General features: G+C 38.2%; 1 protein-coding gene across 1 annotated transcript; it reads right to left on the reverse strand.

Moving 5' to 3' along the window:
* Positions 1 to 5,025: 5,025 nt before the first annotated feature.
* MC2R (melanocortin 2 receptor) lies at positions 5,026 to 16,595 on the reverse strand. Its single transcript, XM_008630082.2, has 3 exons — positions 16,536 to 16,595; positions 16,126 to 16,225; positions 5,026 to 6,596 (listed from the first exon to the last, which is right to left on the reverse strand). Exon 3 carries the CDS (start codon positions 6,457 to 6,459, stop codon positions 5,500 to 5,502), a length of 960 nt encoding a protein of 319 aa, XP_008628304.1. The 5' UTR covers positions 6,460 to 6,596; positions 16,126 to 16,225; positions 16,536 to 16,595; the 3' UTR covers positions 5,026 to 5,499.
* Positions 16,596 to 18,888: the final 2,293 nt, after the last annotated feature.

The following is an 18,888-nucleotide window of genomic DNA, read 5'->3' on the forward strand; positions in this document are numbered from 1 at the left end:
CATCAGTTCCTCTCGGCTTGCCCTCCGACCTGGGCTGAAGCATTTTTTCCCCTCTCCCTTTTTTCCTCATTGCACTGACTGGTAGTTAAGACAGGTTTGGCTGTCACACAAGATGATATGATTACCCAAATTACTTGGCAGTGGTTTCATTTCTCAAGTAAATGAAAATGTAAGAGTGCGGACTGTGAGATTGAAATGGTTGCATCAAGCAACTCTGTAGATCACTCTTTAAAATTCAGATGAATGCTCAAATGTATATTTAGAATGATGGACAATACTAATTAATTTTGAAAGTGAATAGCTGCAGAAGCCCCTGGACCAGAAAGCTATTTCTGAGTTGGAAGACATCTCCCCAAGACTTTCAATGCCACCAAACCCTGAGACCAAATTTAAATTGTCAGAGACAATTAGCCAGAAAAACCTACATGATGGGATTTTAAAGGGGCTGAAGACATTTCTTTCTGGCTTTAGAGGCTGCATTATACCTCATGGTGTTATGCTGACACCAAGACTCCCTGCAGGGCTGAATGCTCTCATGGTGTGATGACACAGAGGCACTGGAGAGACTTCTGACTCTTTTGAAGTGGTTTTTAATTGCCTGACCTTGTAGCCACCAGGTCAGAGTCAGGGCACTGCAGGGGCCATGGGACTCTTTTGGGGTCCATCAGAGCAATCTGTCTGTTTGTACTGGACACCCTTCTGTACAGCTGACTACAGCTGAAATGTCAATACAAGTGTCCACCCGGGCCATGTGCTCCATCTCCTCTATCCTTGGTTAGGTTGTCAGAGGGTGAAAAGTTGCCAATGGATTAACTCCTCTCATTCACAAATGGTTTTTGACTGACTCTGCCTTTATCCAGATAGTTCATGCAAAGTTTAGGGGTAGCTGTTCAGGTACTGAGACTGTAATAAATGGTAGAGTAAAGGTGCTGAGGAAACAAAGGAATGTGGAGTAACAAAACTATCTTATAGTCTCAATGTAAAAACCCAACAAAATTCTTGAAAGCAATAAATAATTTTAGTTACTCACTAGGCATTTGTACTCCAGATGGGTTATCCAGAATTATTTGACAGTTAATGGTCACTCATGAGATTATGTGTGACAGCTCAGTAGTCTGATTTTGTCTAATAGATGTGAGGGGACTTGAGGACATCAGAAGACTTCTTTCAAGTGGACATGAAAAGTTTTTCATTACTGGTCACACTCAGTTTTCCAGAATTGTACTTTAAGTCATCCCTTTGAATTGGAAGCTTACAACAGCATTGTGTCTTCTGAGAAATGACACTTCAAATGAAGCTGTCTTAAAGTGCTGTTGGATGATAAGGACACAATGGGTATCTCTCTGCTGAAATTACCTTTAGAGAATTAAAAAACATGCCCTACTTGGCTATAATTCTGTTTGAATAAATCTATCATTTGAAGAGTTTAGTTTTGTTTGAAAAACTGAAATTTTGTTCAGCTAATAGGAGTTTAAAGACACCTATTTTTCTGAAAGTCTTGTCCCGAACCATAATTCATTGAAACAAGATTTTTCTCACATAAATAAACTCTAATATATATTTTCTCATTAATAAATGGTGTTTGTCTTGCTAATTTGTGAACAAAATCAAACTGCAAGTTTGTCTCTCACTGGCATACCGACTCTTTCAGTGGAATTAATTCTCCCGGGTGCCTTTATCAGATTTGTTCACTTTATTCCTGAACATGAAGTTCAGTTCAAAACAGCAAAAAGAGAAGAGGAGCTTTTCTTCTTTGGTTGTGCAGTAAGTGACTGGGAAATGTTTTGTTGCCACAGGCGTGTGAAGTTCTGTGGACACTTCCAAATGAAACATTGATTGTAGTGTTGCTTGAAAGGAACTAGATGTTCCTTTCAGGCTTGTTAGCTTCTGGTAGTATCCAAAATGAACTTTTTTTCTCCCAAAGCTAAGGTACAATTCTGCTTTCTAAACATTTCCGGGCAGATGAAGGAAAGTCCCAAAATCTGAGAAAAGCCTTCACTTTTATACATTAATATATCAGGGGAGAATTTTAATAGTAACTTATTCACAATACAATGAGAACTTCAAAAAATTATGGCTTAAAGAATCTGTTCAAAAAGCACTATAGGGAAATATATGGAGACATTGGTATGTGAGAGAGAAACTTGCTTGGACACTGCACAACAATTAAAATGCAAGTCAAATTTACTTTAGGAGATAATGTGTAGAGATTTGCCCATCTGCTAGCATGCAAGAGATGCAGGCAGACTGAAAAATTAAAATAATTCTAGAAGATTTTTTATTCAATTATATTTTGTGTTCTTCCTGACTCTTTCTTCCCAGAAAAGAAGTATCTTCAAAAGAATGCTCCATTTAATCACAACTAGTGCAAACTGAAAGAAAAGTTTTATATGTGTCTTTTGAATTTCATATCGACTCCTTACATAACCCCGAGGCTCAGCTTGAGATCTAGTATTGTAGACACAGATTTCAGCTGTATTGCAAATGCACAGGGTCTTCATTTCTTACAAATTTGCACAGTGAGCATGGCAAATCCTGTTGTCTCTAAAAGAAAAATTGAGAAAAATAAGCAGTTCTCATAATTTGCAACTCTTTGCCCTGCAGCTTTTTCCCAATCTAGTTGTCTGTGTATTAGACACAGAATATAACAGCAAGAGCCATCGAGTGCTACACCAATTTAAAGACATAATCCTGAACTGTAAGTTTGGGTGTTGCTCAGGCATTATGACAGCAACAGACACTTTGGGGTGTTGATTTGAGTGTATCCACAGATGAGTCCAGGTAGGCTACAGAGAACAGGCACTTAATTTCTGGTAACAGGAGGTGGGAACCAGTTCCAGACAGTGCTTGGATCTCATGGCAATCTGAGATTCAATGTCAGTAACTGCAGAAATGCTTTTAAGTCTAAGGAAGAAATGTGGGATAAAACCTACCAAAATCTTTCTGCTTAGGTGTTGACTACTTGTTTTAACAAGCTAGATGGAAAAAAAAATTCGCTGGTCCATACCCTGGGTAACCACAGCTGCTCTGGGTTTTGCAGATAAGTGGTGACTGGAGGCTTGGGGATGGTGCTGGGAAAGGCAGTGGGATAGTTTGGGAAAGAGGGGGCAGATGTTGGGTTACTGGAGAACAGTTTGCTCTGTCCTTGAAGGAGGGCTCACTCAGAGGAGCACAGTCAAAAACGTGGCTGTGGAATGGATTTTTTTGGCAAGGTAGAAGCCCAGGTCCTTGTTGCAAAGCAAGTGATGTCAGTGTGGGGGTGGGAGCTGGGCTCTGTCTCCTGGGGCCTGTGAGCAACCACCGCCTCTTTAAGGGAATTTGGCACCAGCCATTTCTTGAGACTTTTCTGTAGGTGAGGGCAGTCAGATGAGGGCCGAAGGCAGCCAGGCCTAACCAACCTGCCTCAGAACCAGCCTGAGCTGCCACTTGCTGGTGTGCTAGAAGAAAGCAGTAGCTGGTGGCACCACCTGAGGTCTGCTGTAGCCATGACCTTGTTCACCCCCAGCTTTCACAGGGCTACCTTTCCAAGCCCTAATTGCCAGCGTCTCCATGAGAGGAGTCCTTATCAAAGGACTTTATACAGAATTTCAGTGATATGTTTTACTGCTGAATTTTTGATTTTGACATGAGTCTCCCTTGCATGTTCCTCATTGTGGGGCTAAATGTAGAGTGTTTTCTTTAATAATTATTTCTCCATGTTTAGATGTTATGAGGTTAATATTTTATGATACAAATCGTTTACATTTGGACAGCTCAGTGTGAACATGGAATCTTTGCATGGGTAGAGTTAGAGTAGGCTTCCTTACGAGATGCAGTCACTTCCAACTTGGTGGAGGCTACTTACCTCTCTTAACTATGTCTGTTTTAGGGAAGCAGGTGGAAAATAATGTTTTGAGAGAAGGTAGATTGGTTGATAATTTATGCACTGTGGAGTTAATGTAAGGGCTGCCTAAATCACAATTTTCTGTCCAATATTTTTAATCATTTTCAAGTTCATAATTTGTGTGCACAGGGCATTGCAGTACTGTAGATGTTTTGTTTTGGCTTTTCTTTAATACTGTACATTTTTTTCTTTTTTTTTCCCCAAGTCTAACAGTAATTTCTTGCTGTGCAGTTTCACATTTATTCTGCTTTTCAAAGGAAATGAAAAAATTCTTATTAAAATAAAATGTGTGATTATACCTGAGCTCCCTTCTGAGCTTGCATTTTATAGATGAAACTGTTTTTTGCAATAAATGCACAGGTTTGAATAATTTTCACTTCAGTATCTCTTTTCTACTTTGTTTTCTTTACTTAGTTCTGTAGAGACTTTCAGGTTTATTGCCCCTTATAACTTCATCTGTAAGCCCAAGTCTACCTGAATTCATATGTTTTGTCCATATTCCTTAGTCTTGAAATTCTCTTACTACTCTCTGGCACAGCTGAATGACTTCCCTGAATTATTGTGAGGTCAATTCCTCACCATATGCTCTGGACTGCTTCAGGATGTTTTGATGCTGAAAACTATTCTGCCTCAAAGTTTTGTGAGTTCTGTATTATTTTGGCAGAAACAATTCAAAGTTTTCTCGCAAGGGTTTATAAATTACAACCTGCATTGTAGCATCCTTCCAGACTGGCTAGCTGCTTTCTTACCCAGGTGGTTGACTTCCTTGGAAGTGTTTGAATTTTGTCTCTGGTATCATGTTTTTTGAATTCTGTTTTGTAGCATGTCATGGTGAATCAAAGTGCTTTTAGTATCTGTGGAGCTTATTATTTTATTGAAGAGAACTGGCACTGACGAGCTCAGCAATTCCCTTTGCTAGTCCAGACTTGGCTTAGAGGTTTTAAAATTTAAAACCTGTCTTTGCTGGCATGACAACTTTATATTTGAAATAACTCTTCAGTGGCTAAAACTAGCTTTTAAATCAAAATATTCTATTCTTTTGGGCTTGCACTCCAAAAATGGTTTTTGAAACTTAGAGATCACTAATTGCATGATTTTGAGGAGATAGATGTTAAAGAAGAGTCATGAGTTCACTTTTTCAGTAAAGTTACATGCCCATGTTTTCTACTTAATTGTAGACGTTTATACAAATGTGCAGTTTAGAAACAAATGATAACTTCATTGCAATTTAAACAACAGAATTTTTAAGTAATATATGCATTGAATTGAAATTATTGGTACAAAATGAGTTGGCTCATCTCTGGGGTAAGGGAACATGATGCAGATTTAGTTTGAATTTTTGTGAAATAGCAAAAGATAATTAAGACAGTTTTCTTTTTTTTTTCCTTGCATGAAAATTATCAGCAGAATTAGCGTAGTTTTGAGGTCTCATTGACAAAGATTTGTGTGCTTACTTAGTTTTTATCCATTATTTGATAGCCCTCTGAAAAATCATTGGCAGTATACTGCAAGCATAGTATTACTTTGGGTCTGATTGGTGGTATTTTTAACTCTGCACACTGATCATGCACAGCGCTCCATAAGTGCTTCTATAATCTTCATTTTTGATGAACTGTTTACCAGTTCCAGTTTGACCTGGAACAGTAGAACATCTTCTTAAATGTACTTCGCAATTCTGGGCTCCGGAATGCAAAAATCATAGGGTTGATGATGGCATTGCACATTATGAGTGTTCCATTCACGTGGAAAATGGACATGTAGCAGGCACAGTAAGGGTTATGTGGGCAAAACCTTGCTAAGAGGATGTGGAGAACAAAGGGAGCCCAACAGCAAAGGAAAACTCCAAGAAAAATAGTCAGTGTAATTGCTCCTTTCATGTTAGTTCTGTGATGGACTGTGCTGGTGGGCAGTGAGGCGATCTTTTTGGCGTGAGATCGAGCCAGGAGGAACATGTGGACATAGAGGCACAGTATGAAAAACATCATCAGAGGGAACAGGATGGTGAAAGGAATGACTGTTGCTGCTTCATAGGAGAAGAGGGCAATGGCAATGCTGCTGCCGGCACAGAACGTCCAAATGATTGCCAGGATAACCAAGGCCCTCCTCAATGTCATGATATTGTGGTACCGCAAAGCATAGAAGATAGTGATGTATCTATCTGCTGCGATAGCTAGCAAGCTGAAAATAGACCCCAGCAAAGACAGAATGAACATGGAATCCATGGCATCATCCAGTTTTTTCTCAAAGTCTCCATGACGTGTCAGGTATCCCATTTTACACAAGATGATAAAGATGTTCTCCAGGGTTTTGTACAAGCTACCTAACATGTCTGAAATGGCTAAACTGCAAATGAAGAAGTACATGGGCAAGTGTAAATTCTTATTTCTAACAACAGCAATAAGGATAAGTAGATTTTCCAGTATCCCAGCGGCAGCAACAGTGAAAAAAACTTCCTCTGGCACGACAACCTGGGTGCAGTCAGTGATATTTAATGAAAAATCACTTATGTTTTCGAGGGATGGAATGCTGGTCTGCCCTGGGTGTTTGATTAAGTTGGAAGGTCTCTCAGTGCTCATTCTTCTGGTCGTGGAAAGAGCCTGGGTTGCTTCTTTTTCAGGTTTGGCTTTATTCTGAAGCTGACCTTCTTTTGATCAAGGCTTTCTCCTTTATCTGGAGCAATTTTAAGACTTAACTGAAATGTTTGGAATGTCTCCTACAATAAAACACGTAGAAACATAAATATCAAGAAGAAATTGACCACATAGATGAGGTAAAAACAGACATTTAAAGTATCATCTATTGCAGTTTAAAGCACATGAATAATCACCATACAGAAACACAATTGTGTTGGATGAAATAAGAACTGTTCAAGGCTTCACAGAGCCTTAGAAAAAATCGAAATGTAAATTCTCTTTTAGCTTCAAAGTAGTTTTAAAAATATGTGTAGTTTTCTTTACCAGTGGGCGCCCCACATTTACTGGAATTGATCTGACAGACTTCAATAGTCTGGGAATCTTTACTGGCCCAGCTATTTGCTTCGAGAAAGCCTGGCATTTCTCATAACATGTTCAGTATTATTAGACACAAATAAGACTAAAGCCAAGACAAACTCATGTCCAGAGCAGTAACATGTTTACCTCCACACTGTTGATGGTGTAATGAAATGCCCTCAATTTAGATGTGAACATTTGTAAATATTGATGTATTTAGAGGCATGTTAGATACTGGTGAGAGGCTTCCTTTTCATTTAAATTGAAACTGTCTTTTGATTTAATGAATATATTTCTAAGATCCAAAGTACAAAATTTCTTGTCTGTATTTTAAAACTATCTAAAACCCCAAATGTTGATTACAGCACCAAGATGGTGTTTTCTTTTCCCCATAATAGTCCTGATCTAAACTATATCCAAGCACATAGGAATCTTTCCGAAGGAATAGATTTTTACTCTTTTCATTAATGTATAAATTGATATGATATTAGTTTAGCCTGAATACAACCCATAAACGATAAGAAAGACTTTTTCTTCTCATCTTTATAGCCAATCTTGGGAAATGCAGATGCAGTTCTGGTATTTAGAAAATCCCCTTTAAAAAGCTATATTTTCACTGAAAGGGTTGTCAAGCACTGGATCAGGCTGTCCAGAGAAGTGGGTGAGTCACCATCCCATGAGGTATTTAAGTGGTTTGGATGTGACACTTAGGAACATGGTTTAGTGGTGGACTTGGCAGTGCTGGGTTAATGGTTGAACTCAATGATCTTAAAGGTCCTTTCCAGCCTAAATGAGTCTATAATTTCATGATTATCCCTCTGTTTTTAAGTTTAAACCAGCTTTCTTTTACACTTTCATATCCGTAAGTCTTGAAATTCCTTTGGCCGTTTGTTCATAATCGGGGCTGCTGAATACTATAACACACTGTTACTGTTTCAATGGGAGAAGTCAAAAGTTCTAATTATTTTGTATACAAACAAGACTTGGAACACCTGCTCTCATGAATTCAACGAAAGAGAGTACCCATACATATCTGAAAACACAGGCTGTGTAGTGGACAAAACAAACTGTATTGCACTGCAGCATACATGAACATTCCCAAAGATAATTAGGTCAACATCTGTCAGTGTGTGAAGGAAGGAGTTACTAAGAATAAGAAACTTGACAATGTCTTTGTAATGGTATGTTTTTCCTATTCTCACCTGGAGCTACTGTCACGGTTAAGTTTTATGATATCTAATCTAGCACTCTGTTAAAAAGTTTCACTCTTTATAGGTAGTCAGCACAGACACTTCAGACAAAACTTCATTTAGATAGGATTTAAACAGGAGAATCAGCTGGCAAACGTTTATTAAGTTGCTGTTTTCTCAAAACTGTTCTTCAAGAATGCATCTTTGCTGATATAGTTGTATTGCTGAAATAATCTACCTGAAAAACATAGTTTCCTTCACTGAAAATACATGATATTATGAATGACATGGTATATTGCATCTGCTACTTATAATTTTACAGTAATTTTGTATTAAGTTTGGTAAGAACTTATAGCGGCTTTGGTGTATTTACAGTAAACTGAATAATTACATCACTTAATGTTGTTTTCCATCAATTAATAGAAAGCCAGAAAAAGACCACCTTGTTTCAGAGATTCTCATTTCAGTATGTGCACATGACTATTGCATGCTATACTATTAGGGTTCCATCAAAGATCTTGCCAATTATCTCATTTCTGATGCTTCAGTGTGGTGCACGGTCTTATTTCAATCTCAGACATCCCAGACGGAAATATCTATGGAGACAGTGTTTTGCATGGGTCACAAATCCAGTGCTTCATCTGCACAATAGACATTATGTCATACATCTGCAGTAAGTTCTACAGTTACAGGATTCTTTTCACTGCTACACATTTACCAGGTAGCATGCATGATGTAGTTTAGCGGTTCTAAGCAGTGTAGGAACAGACAGACTACATGTGGGAGGTAAAGCTGTTGTGAACATGGTGAGTAACATCAGTGGTACCCTCAGAAGAACAACCCTGGGACCTCCAGCACCAAGAAGCCCAGGGTGAAGAAGGACCAACAGGACACCAGTGGATCCATGGGTGGTGATGGCCTTTTGCTTGATCTCCCTCTCTCTTCCCTCCTCCCCCTTTTCTTTCTTTCTATCTCTCTGCCTCATATATACTGTTAAATAAAATCTGCAACATTGGCTTTGGCACATGGTCTTGTCTTCACCTTCACTCGGGCAGAGGCATCTTTCAATAATTGCATCTTAACAGTGTCCTAAAAGCTAATGTGAAAAGAAGACACCTTGAAGCTTGGGTGCATATTTCTACTGTCTACAGAAATTAGAGCCAAGGTCATTTCGCACAAGTATAAAAGGCAAAAAAATGTTTACACTCCTGTGTTAATAACAGAGACAGTTTGGATGCAACTGATTTCCTCTCCACTGTCAGTACCTTGATGGTTTTCTTTGTCATTGTACTGTGCAGATAAAGGGTCCATGCCCCTCACCCTCTGAAATATCTCAGATTTATCTTTTGCAGGTACCTGCAAAGCCAACCTTTCCCAGCTAGTGTGTAGATTTCAGAACTATTAAAAATAAAACATAACAATTAAAAAAGAAATTGACATATAGGACAATTCTGATTTTCCTGTCAATAGCTGAATTATTTGGATTTTACCTTTTTTGAGGTTATTCATGGTCTAAGAATAAGTCTGCCTGACTGTAGCAAGAAATGTAAAACAGTCAAAAAACAATGAATGGCAATGAAAGACTTAAAATCTGAAACACATCTGCAAATGTAGCTGTATAACATACTGCAAAAAATTCAACCCATCCTTGTTTAAGTTAGGTCCTGGATGGAGAAATCAACAGCTCATTAACACTGGATATTCAGAAACATTATTTATCTAGCAGGAGGCAGTCTCCCAAGCTGGTATAATGGGCAGTGAGCTGATGGCAGTACTAAAAAGGCATATATTTGTAGTACTATCATCAATTTCTTTTCGATTGGTAGCTATCTAAAGGAAGATGAAGCAGCAAACTGAGAGAATGGAAGCCAGGACCAGAAACTATACTGACAATATTGTACAAACTTAGGAAACAAATCAAAACCAGATTATCTGACAACTGTAATCACCATGATTATGGCGTGGCTCCTTACGACACTCTTGTCACTTTGAAAGTGTGTTTGTGCTGGTTTGTATTACACAGCTAAAAGCCAGCCCCAGCGCTTCAGCTGTGGTAAGGCTGAGAATACCCTTGTGGATGCTGGGAACTCTCAGTACTCCAGACCATTAGCCTGGGGCACAAACCATAACTCTCTCCTGTGTGCCCTGTGCCTACTGATAACTAAAATACAAATTTCTCTGCAGTAGAAATACAACAGCTTAGCATCTGAAAGGTCTGGGAACAATAGGTCTGCTCTTGCTTTATTTTTTTTTAATTGGATGAAAACTTAATTCACTGAATAAATAAACAACACATTTCCCTCAATCCCAAAATATTAAAGAAACTGGCTAGGTCAGCTGCAATAGCAATGAAAGTAATTTCAGCTGTGAACTATAATGAAAAGAAATAGTTAAAAATTATGAACCTTAAATGCTGTATAATTTCCCAGAGCTTTATTTGCATCTGTTGTTGTTTTAATAGCAAAGCAAATAGCTTCCCTTTATCATAGAGACCCCAATATATATTTACTCTCTAAATAGCTGTCAGTAAATAAAACCTGAAAGGGTACTGAGTAGTCTCTTTAGCTTTAGGGCTGCATAAAACAGCTGTGATAATGAGCCAATTATGTATTTGCAATGATTTCTTTCCAGAACCATGGAATATGTGAATGTATCTAAATTTTCTGAAAAATGTAATTTAGAAGGAAGGGAACAGAGTAAGTGGTTTGGGATATTTCATAACCCACTCAGTATATACAGAGGTGCTTATTTGTCACTAGAAATGCCATAACCTTTCCTCAATCCCCAAAAGTCTCCAATGTATTAGCAGTTGCTTCTATTGTCATTATCTCTAGCTAAGTCCAAAGCTTTATCATTGGCACACCTGGTAATCTGTTCAGTTTGGTTCCCCTTTTAAAACCTTGCCCTAGTGGAACATGAATCCCTTGTGAGGTGGTTGGAGAAGCTGTGTGTGACCGGTTATGTGGTCTGGTGCTGCTTAGAATGACGTTCTTTGTCTGAAAATGCCAGCAGCCAAAGTCCCACGGATGGGAGCGATGTATTTTTTCGGTCACTCATGTTCAAGCTGTTACAGTTTTGTATCAAAATACATTTGACAAAAAACTATGGACAAATACCTTTTCCCTTGTTTCTAGCTTTTCTGGGTGCACCAGACATTTAGGAAGGAAACAAGCCAGTCAAAAACGTGGATGTGGAGGCTTAATTTTTAAAGCTAAGGAACAAGAAAAATGGCAACCATTTTTTTCGTTTTTTTTTTTTGTATTTAGTAGGGAGGCAATGGCTTTCATGGGGACAAGAAGGACTGGACCTGTTACAGGCAGGTGAGTTAGGAGGACAGCATGATCCTTACGCATGCTAATTAGCATTTCTTTTTGTCTGCCAGCCTGGCTTAACCCGGAACAAGCAAGTAAGTGAAAAAACACATCAAGCCTGATTCTGCCTTGCCCTGCCCATTGTATGGTTCTTTAGAGTCATTAGAAGTAACTGTGTCAGAGGAATTACTCTAAAATATACATACTCCTAAGGGTCAGAGTCTCTACTTCCTGCAGCTTTCTGTCTGTCTCCAAGTACTGAAAATATCTCACTCACTGCTAGGTTGGCCATGCTTAAGGTACCTCAGCATGGCCCGTACAAAAATACTCCAAACAGAAACCTGCCTGCTTGAGGAACAGTAGCAGATCATAAGTGAAACATCCTCAGCTGTATTTGTTAAACTATTGAAGGAACTAGTTTCCTCAGATGACCTCGATTTTAAATCTCTCACCACTTATTAAGCAGACCCAAACGGTATAGGAAGCATTCAAGAAAGTTGCTAAAATTTAGTGGCAGCACAGTTCTTCAATATTGTCTAAGTATTGTTCCTTTATTTGGGAATCCTCCTGAAAGCATTGTTACCTCCCATCAGTAACTGAGATGGCTAAAGGGTGCGCATTAGATACTTTCTTTCATAAAAAACCAAGAAAGTCTATATTTTAAAATAGGCATTTTATGTTAACAACTTTGTTCAGTAGACACTGAACAAAACAGTGGCTGGGAGCGCAAAAGAGTGACAGCATTAATTTCCATCCTCCTCTTAATGTGAATGGTCTCAGTTGCTGGCATTGAGATGGAACAGAAAGATCTCTTTCCAGGGAAGGTCTTTCAGAAACATGAGTTTTCCCTGCTTACTGCTGTAGGGACAGCTAGAAAAAAGTACTGTGTGGTCACGTTTCATTGTTCAGTTGCTAGAACCTGAATCTTCTCATCAAAGTAAACACATTTTGTATGAAAAACCACTTCAATACAGAATATAGTAATGGTGGCTTTGATATAATCCTTTTCTTTCTAAGTATTTTTATCTTTTTTTCTTTTCTTTTTTAAAATGACAGTGTAGGTAAAACAATATCAAATAAGGGTATGTGAGAACAGTGAGGAAAAATTAAGATACTGTGATACCTGGATCTTTATCACATAATCTTTTGAAATTTTTTTAACAACTGCAATTAGTATCCATGCTGTATTAGGCAATTTATTCTTTTGCTTTGATCTCCCTCTAGTGTTCAAGAAAATAGTGTTAGCCCGGTATTAATGACTGATTACTGCTATTCTGATTCTTCACATGAGTGGACATTATATAACATTGTGTTTCCTAATCTTGAGTTCAGGACCCGTCATCAGACCTAGATAAATGTCTTTTGTATAACGGTGTTCACTGCCATGGATCTTGGTGATTTACTGCACCAGAATAATGAGTATATGTCCCATATGATTTCAACATCACAACTTTCTTAGAAATAACTTTGCACTGATAGAGATGGCACATTTTGAAGAAAAAAGCAAAAAAAGACCAAAAAAGGGAAGTGTATATGTATACTAGCTAAATGCAGAAAAAAAATATTGTATCTAAAGCTGAACATATACCAATTGGGCTAACTACTAAGAAAATTTCACTCACATGATTACAATTGTGACTTTCTCATAAAAAGCATTTCTAGAGTGAAATTAAGGTGCAAGTCATACTTGCTGAAATTTTAAATGTAAGATATATCTGTATATGTTGAAGAGAATTTTTTTTTCCTGACTTTGAAAACTGCATAAAAGCATTTTCTGACCAAATCATAAGCTGAACAGACTGGAGGTCTTGCAAAGATTACAGCTGAAAAAAATTTGGAAGTTTGGTTTACTTCTTATGGGTACTTCTCTTTCTTTTTCCCATAAGATCAGCACCAAGGTAACACAATTATGTGTTTGTTTTATGAATAAGGAAAAACCAGGAAAGATTTTCGTATTTGTATTTAAGGTTAGGTGTATTCACTATGACATGATTTTGTTGCCAAAAAAATAAAATTGCAATAAAGCATCTAAGCTATGCAGAAACTAACTGGCCAGGACTCCTTCTGTCTCTATGATGTGAGTGTAGCTTCATTCAAAACATGCATAGCTCTGGGTGTTTCAGGAAAGATACTGGAAGCAGGAAAAGTAAAAAGGATTAAAGAAAGATGGACTGAGTTCTTAATGTCCTTAATAAAATAAATCCTTGCAGCAGCAGAGAGGAAAAGGAATTATTTAAGATGTTTGTGAATGAAATGGCAAGAACCATTAAAAAGGCAGAGAGAAAAAGAAATTAAAGCTGAAAATCCAGGAAGCATTTTCTAATTGATTAACTCCTTGTGGCAGTATCACTTTTCACATACAATTTCTGAGACTGTAACCTATGCTGTTATCTGAAGTACCTGGAACCAAAAAAAGCTGCATAAATTGTTGGTGGTTATATAAAGACTGTTGTTTTGTCACAAGACATAAACACAGAATATCCACAAAGTCATTAGTGGACTTTATTTCACAAAGTCATTAGTGAAATAATCTTCTTCTTATCAAGTGTGTGGACAATTTATTGAAAACGAGTAACCTCTAGAGATTAAACTAGGACCTGTACAAAATCGAGGGCTATAAATTCATTAATGCAATTTGCTTCCTTTTTCAGTAGTTGCACTTCAGAGCAGCCTTCCCACCAGTGCAGACAGCACACTGTGCCCTGGGGAAGGGGAACTTCTGCAAGTTGTTTAATGCAGAGCTGTCAGGGAAGGGAGCGAAATGCAGTGAAGGTTTCCCCGTCTCTGCTGCACAGTATGTGTGATCATGAGAGCTGGTTTTTTCTGAAACGTGGAACCTCACTCTCTGCAAAGCTTCTGTTGCTTTGTAAAGTTGAGGTACATTAAGAAATATAGCTGTTGTGATACACTAAGAAATATAATTATTAGTCAATTGCAGTTTTTAACAACATAATCTACCTAAGGAAAAGAAAAACAAACCAAAACTAAACCAAGCTTTCTGTGCCTGATGCAGGTAACTGCTTTGGAAGTAATGTACTTATAACCTTTGGTCACATCCTTCACCCTCAGATCAGTCTCAAGCCATTGGAGTGACTTGGTGACAAGCTACAGTGATCAATGCCTACTAAATACATGTTTCTCTATTAAGATTGTCGTGGAAAGATTCATGTTTCTTTGAAACACTAGTTATTGTGCCCCAGACTTTGTAGTTGGTTTTTATTACACTATTATTTCCTATTTGTTTCCAGAATAAATTAATTTTTAGCCTATACATAGCTGTAACTTTCTACAAGGTATGAAAAATGACATTGGATTTGAACACAGGGCAAACAGTTCTTTGGGATCATTGTAAAATCAATCAAGAGGCCTTCAAGTGACATTTCTGGAGGCCATTGCTCTGTTCTTATACTTTCCAGTAAATCATTGTTTGCCATTAATAATGCCATCACAAAAATGCTATCAACAAGCATCAAGAAAATCTCCTTTACAGAAAAGCATTAACCATTTCTTGAAAAAGAAGTCCTGTGTTTCTGCTCTAAAGAAGGAAGCACTCCTAGGTGTTCTGTAAGGAGCCATTCATCTTTTTCTCTGGCTGTGTCTGCTCCAGTAGTTGCAAACAAAATAATAGTCAAAGTAGATGGTATCATTAGAATAATATTTAATATTTTTAAATTACAGAAAACAAGGGTGTGGATTTATAGCATGTCACCTGCTGTTTAAGTGCATTATCTTATGGTACATATTAGTTGTGTCTTATTGAAAAAAAAACCATGCATCAAAGATACAGCATCTTCTTTCCTGAGAGCTACTTAAAAGTGCCATTGTGCTTTTTGTTTTGCCACTGAACAAATATATTTACATCTATTTATGCTAAAAAGTAAAAATAGTGAAAAGACAATGATTAAAAGGTGAATTCAATAGATGATTATTTTCTCTGGGAAGCCTGTAGAATGGGGGCAAAGTGAAGAAAATACCTCTTTTAGATTTGTTTTTTTCATAGCCATCTTCATTCCATATGCCTGGGAGGGAGAATGAATAAAAAAACAAGTGTGGAAGGACTTAAATCTAAATTCTCCAAGCCTGTAAAAATCTGCTAGCATTTGGAGTAGTGGCAACACAAAGCTTTAGTCTGGTTACATGTTGGCATTCAGAGCTACCGTGGCTTCTTCTACAGGTAGAAGTAGACACAATCTCATTGCAAAAGGTGTGCTGTCATCCAAAGCCGGGAGATTTATGAAGATACTCAGATTAGGTCATTTTAGCTTGTCTTTTCCATGCACTAGCATGTGAAACCCCTATGACAATGATGCTGTGGCAGAACAGGTATTTCCACTTCTGCTCAGGTATCACGGAATTACATGTATCTATGGGGGTATGTGTGTGTGCATGTGGTGAAATTTGGCTTCTGCTTCTGGTCTGAAATAATTGACAGGGAAATTCAAAGGATAAACAATCAGTTCAGGTATCTACAACAACATGTGTTAAATAGAGGCATTTATTCTGCCCTAATTTGTGGTTATCTGCTTCAAGGCAGAGATTGGTGCTGTCCTCTGCCTTCCTCTGTTGCGTGCTGCAGACTGACACAGGATTAACTATCTAAAAATATTGGCAATAGAGTGCACCAAACCACACAGCCATCTGAGAAATCTGTAACTGTCAGGTAGATCAATGGAATTATTCAATATTTGCACTTGAGCAAGTGAGAACAGAATTTGATTTCCCTGAGCAGAGTGAACACAACAAAACCGTACCTGGCAGGAGTAGCCCTCCTTAGATAATTCCCAGTCCAGATCCAGAAGAAGACTCATTGATGACGAGCTAGAAAGTCTCTGAGGGTTGTGTGGCCTCTGTCTGATGCAGAGAAAAAAATAGATGAAGCAGGAAAAACAGTATACAAAAGATAAGAAACATTTCAGTAGAAGTTTTCCTACTGTATAAGTTAACTTCTTCCATTGGCAAAGAGGAAAATCTTACTCAGTCTTCATGTAAGAGGCATAAAATCCCTGCCAGAATTTTCCTTTAAAGAAGAATGACTGTGAGATGAAAGATTTTAGGGAACACTAGAAATATGGCACTCCCTTCCACAATAACATTGCATATTTCACTAATTTCTCCAAGGAGGCTTTCTGACATTAGATATATTTAGTAAACCTCCACTTACCTGCTAGTGAAACCACACAAACTGTGAGTCAGTTTGCTGGTAGCTCTGGGAGCAAGATTATTTATAAAGGAAATGAAGCCAACACAGTCTTTGCGTAAGGGAAAGATTGGAACATCTAAATCAAAGAGGACGACAGTTGTTTCATTGGCATAACCTTGAATTAGGGTCTCTTTAAAATAAATAATTCACTGTCTCTTGAAACATTTATAAGGAAGAAAAAAAAAAGAAAAAAAATTGCCAAATCAAAGGGAAAATACTCTGTTTCAGATGGATTATGTTTTCAGCTACTCCTCTTTATAACTTCCCCTCCTAATATTTGGCAGGAGGAGTGTGTAAATCAGAAAAAGACCATGGGCTGTATTATAAATAGTATTTAAACAGTCAGGTAGATGGTTGAGATGTTATAAGATGTTTCTTGCCCAGCAAGATGATTGTCACTGTCTTTGTTTTCATTCTAACATCTCTACTAAAGACACAACGGGTGGCTGAACTGAAAAGTTAACAGAGAACTCAGCAGAAAAGTAGAGAGAACTCAGCAGCACCAAAGTCCAACTCTACTTGTCTGAATAAATATAAGTGGTCATTATGAAGATATGTAATTCAGGTCATGAAGGTAAAAAAATGTACTGGGCTTTAACAATATTCCTTGAAGATGTGGTCGGCCCTATTAATGAAACAAATGGGAAGGAAAAGCACAAGTGAGTTACCCTAGGAAAAAAAATCACATTTGGGTCTATTAAATAGCAATTAAATTGCAATGACCAAAAGCAGAATTATATTCTTACCAGTATAAACCGAGAAAATTTGTTTGCTTCCAGGCTACCAAAGAAAAGCTTAAGTCTACTTCAGAAAGGCTGAATTCAGGCTCAAGAAATGAGGATTTAATTCATCTGTGTGCACCAGTGTTGGGGTCTCCTCCCCCTGCCATGTAGCCCTGGGAGAGGGGCCCTGGGGGGAGGCACGGGGTTTCCCTGCCCCTGGTCAGCCTCATTCCCCATTGGTTGTTTTGTGTTCCCTGCGCGGGCAGAAGGACCCTCGGGTCCCGTGATTGCCTCAGCTCCTGGGCAGAGCCCCGGCCATGCGGCTGGAGAAATAAGCATCTCTGAAACATCTACCAAGAATCTGTCCATAGATATTTCCTTTCCACGGGACTCCTGGTTTGATATATGCATGTTACAGTAATCCCTGCTGCAGCACAGCAGGACTGGTAAAAACAAGTAGCAGTTTGAGAGTTTCAGTGAGACTCATTTGGATCCTTGGAACATGAGCGCAGCAGGACTGGTAAAAACAAGCAGCAGTTTGAGAGCTTCAGTGAGACTCATTTGGATCCTTGGAACATGACGACTGGAGAAGAAAAAGCTTAGCAACACATTTGAAGGGAGGGGACCTGAAAAAAGAAAAAACCTTCATAAAGTGGAAGGTGTATTCATCATCACTGAGTGTCCTTCAGAGTTTCAAGGAGGGAAAAAGTGTCTCACTCTTCATCCTCAGTTGTACACGGGTTTGCTTTTAACTTCCTTTTCTTTAGACCAATTGAACCTGCTGAGTGCCACTATGATACACAGAGATAGCTAAACAGAGTAAAGTTAAGACAACTGGTGTCACAGGAGTGTAGAACATTTGTTTACTGTTTTTTTACCTGCATTGTGCAGCATTTGAATAATATCCTTCAAATACACCTGGTTATAGTCCTTGCAGGAGCAAGCTTCATGGGTACTCATTCTTTATGTTGTCAGGCAGAACACATCTCCCTATGAATTCACGCTCTTTGCAGTGCTTTGCACATGAAGACACTCATTAGGAGCCTCGAAAGTTGTGAAGGCCTTCACTCCTTGTGCTGTGAATTTCTGTTCTACGCTAAGATTGCACTATGCAGCCTAACAATATCTTGTATGCACAAAAAATTCTGTACCATAAGCTGTTAGAAATAGTTAATAAGGAAAAGTCCAGAGATTCGTGCTTGCATTTTATTTTGGTTACAGAGGAAATAAACACACTGGAGGCACAGATGGCTCTTCATTCAGCCTTAGGCAACAAGTAAGTTTGGATCAAGTCTGAATTGAGAATGAAGTAAAGAGTAAGAACTCACAATAACAATGTTTAGTCAGCGAAGTTGTGGATGCCCCATCACTTGAAGTGTTCAAGGCCAGGCTGGATGGGGCTCTGAGTAACCTTGTCTAGTGCCCATGGCAGCAGGGTGAGAACTAGATGGTCTTAAAGGTCCCTTCCAATCCAAACTATTCTGTGATTCTATGTAAAATAAAGACAATAGTCTAGCAATCTAGCATAAATCACTACAATTCTATGCAGACCAATTTTTCTAATGTTAATTCTTGAATTTTATGGTTTTTTT

The sequence above is a fragment of the Corvus brachyrhynchos genome, unplaced genomic scaffold (assembly GCF_000691975.1).
Source record: "Corvus brachyrhynchos isolate BGI_N302 unplaced genomic scaffold, ASM69197v1 scaffold331, whole genome shotgun sequence".
NCBI lineage: Eukaryota > Metazoa > Chordata > Aves > Passeriformes > Corvidae > Corvus > Corvus brachyrhynchos.

Excerpts from the sequence above, each read along its gene's own strand:
- MC2R (XM_008630082.2), bottom strand. The coding sequence starts at position 6,459 with ATGAGCACTGAGAGACCTTCCAACTTAATCAAACACCCAGGGCAGACC.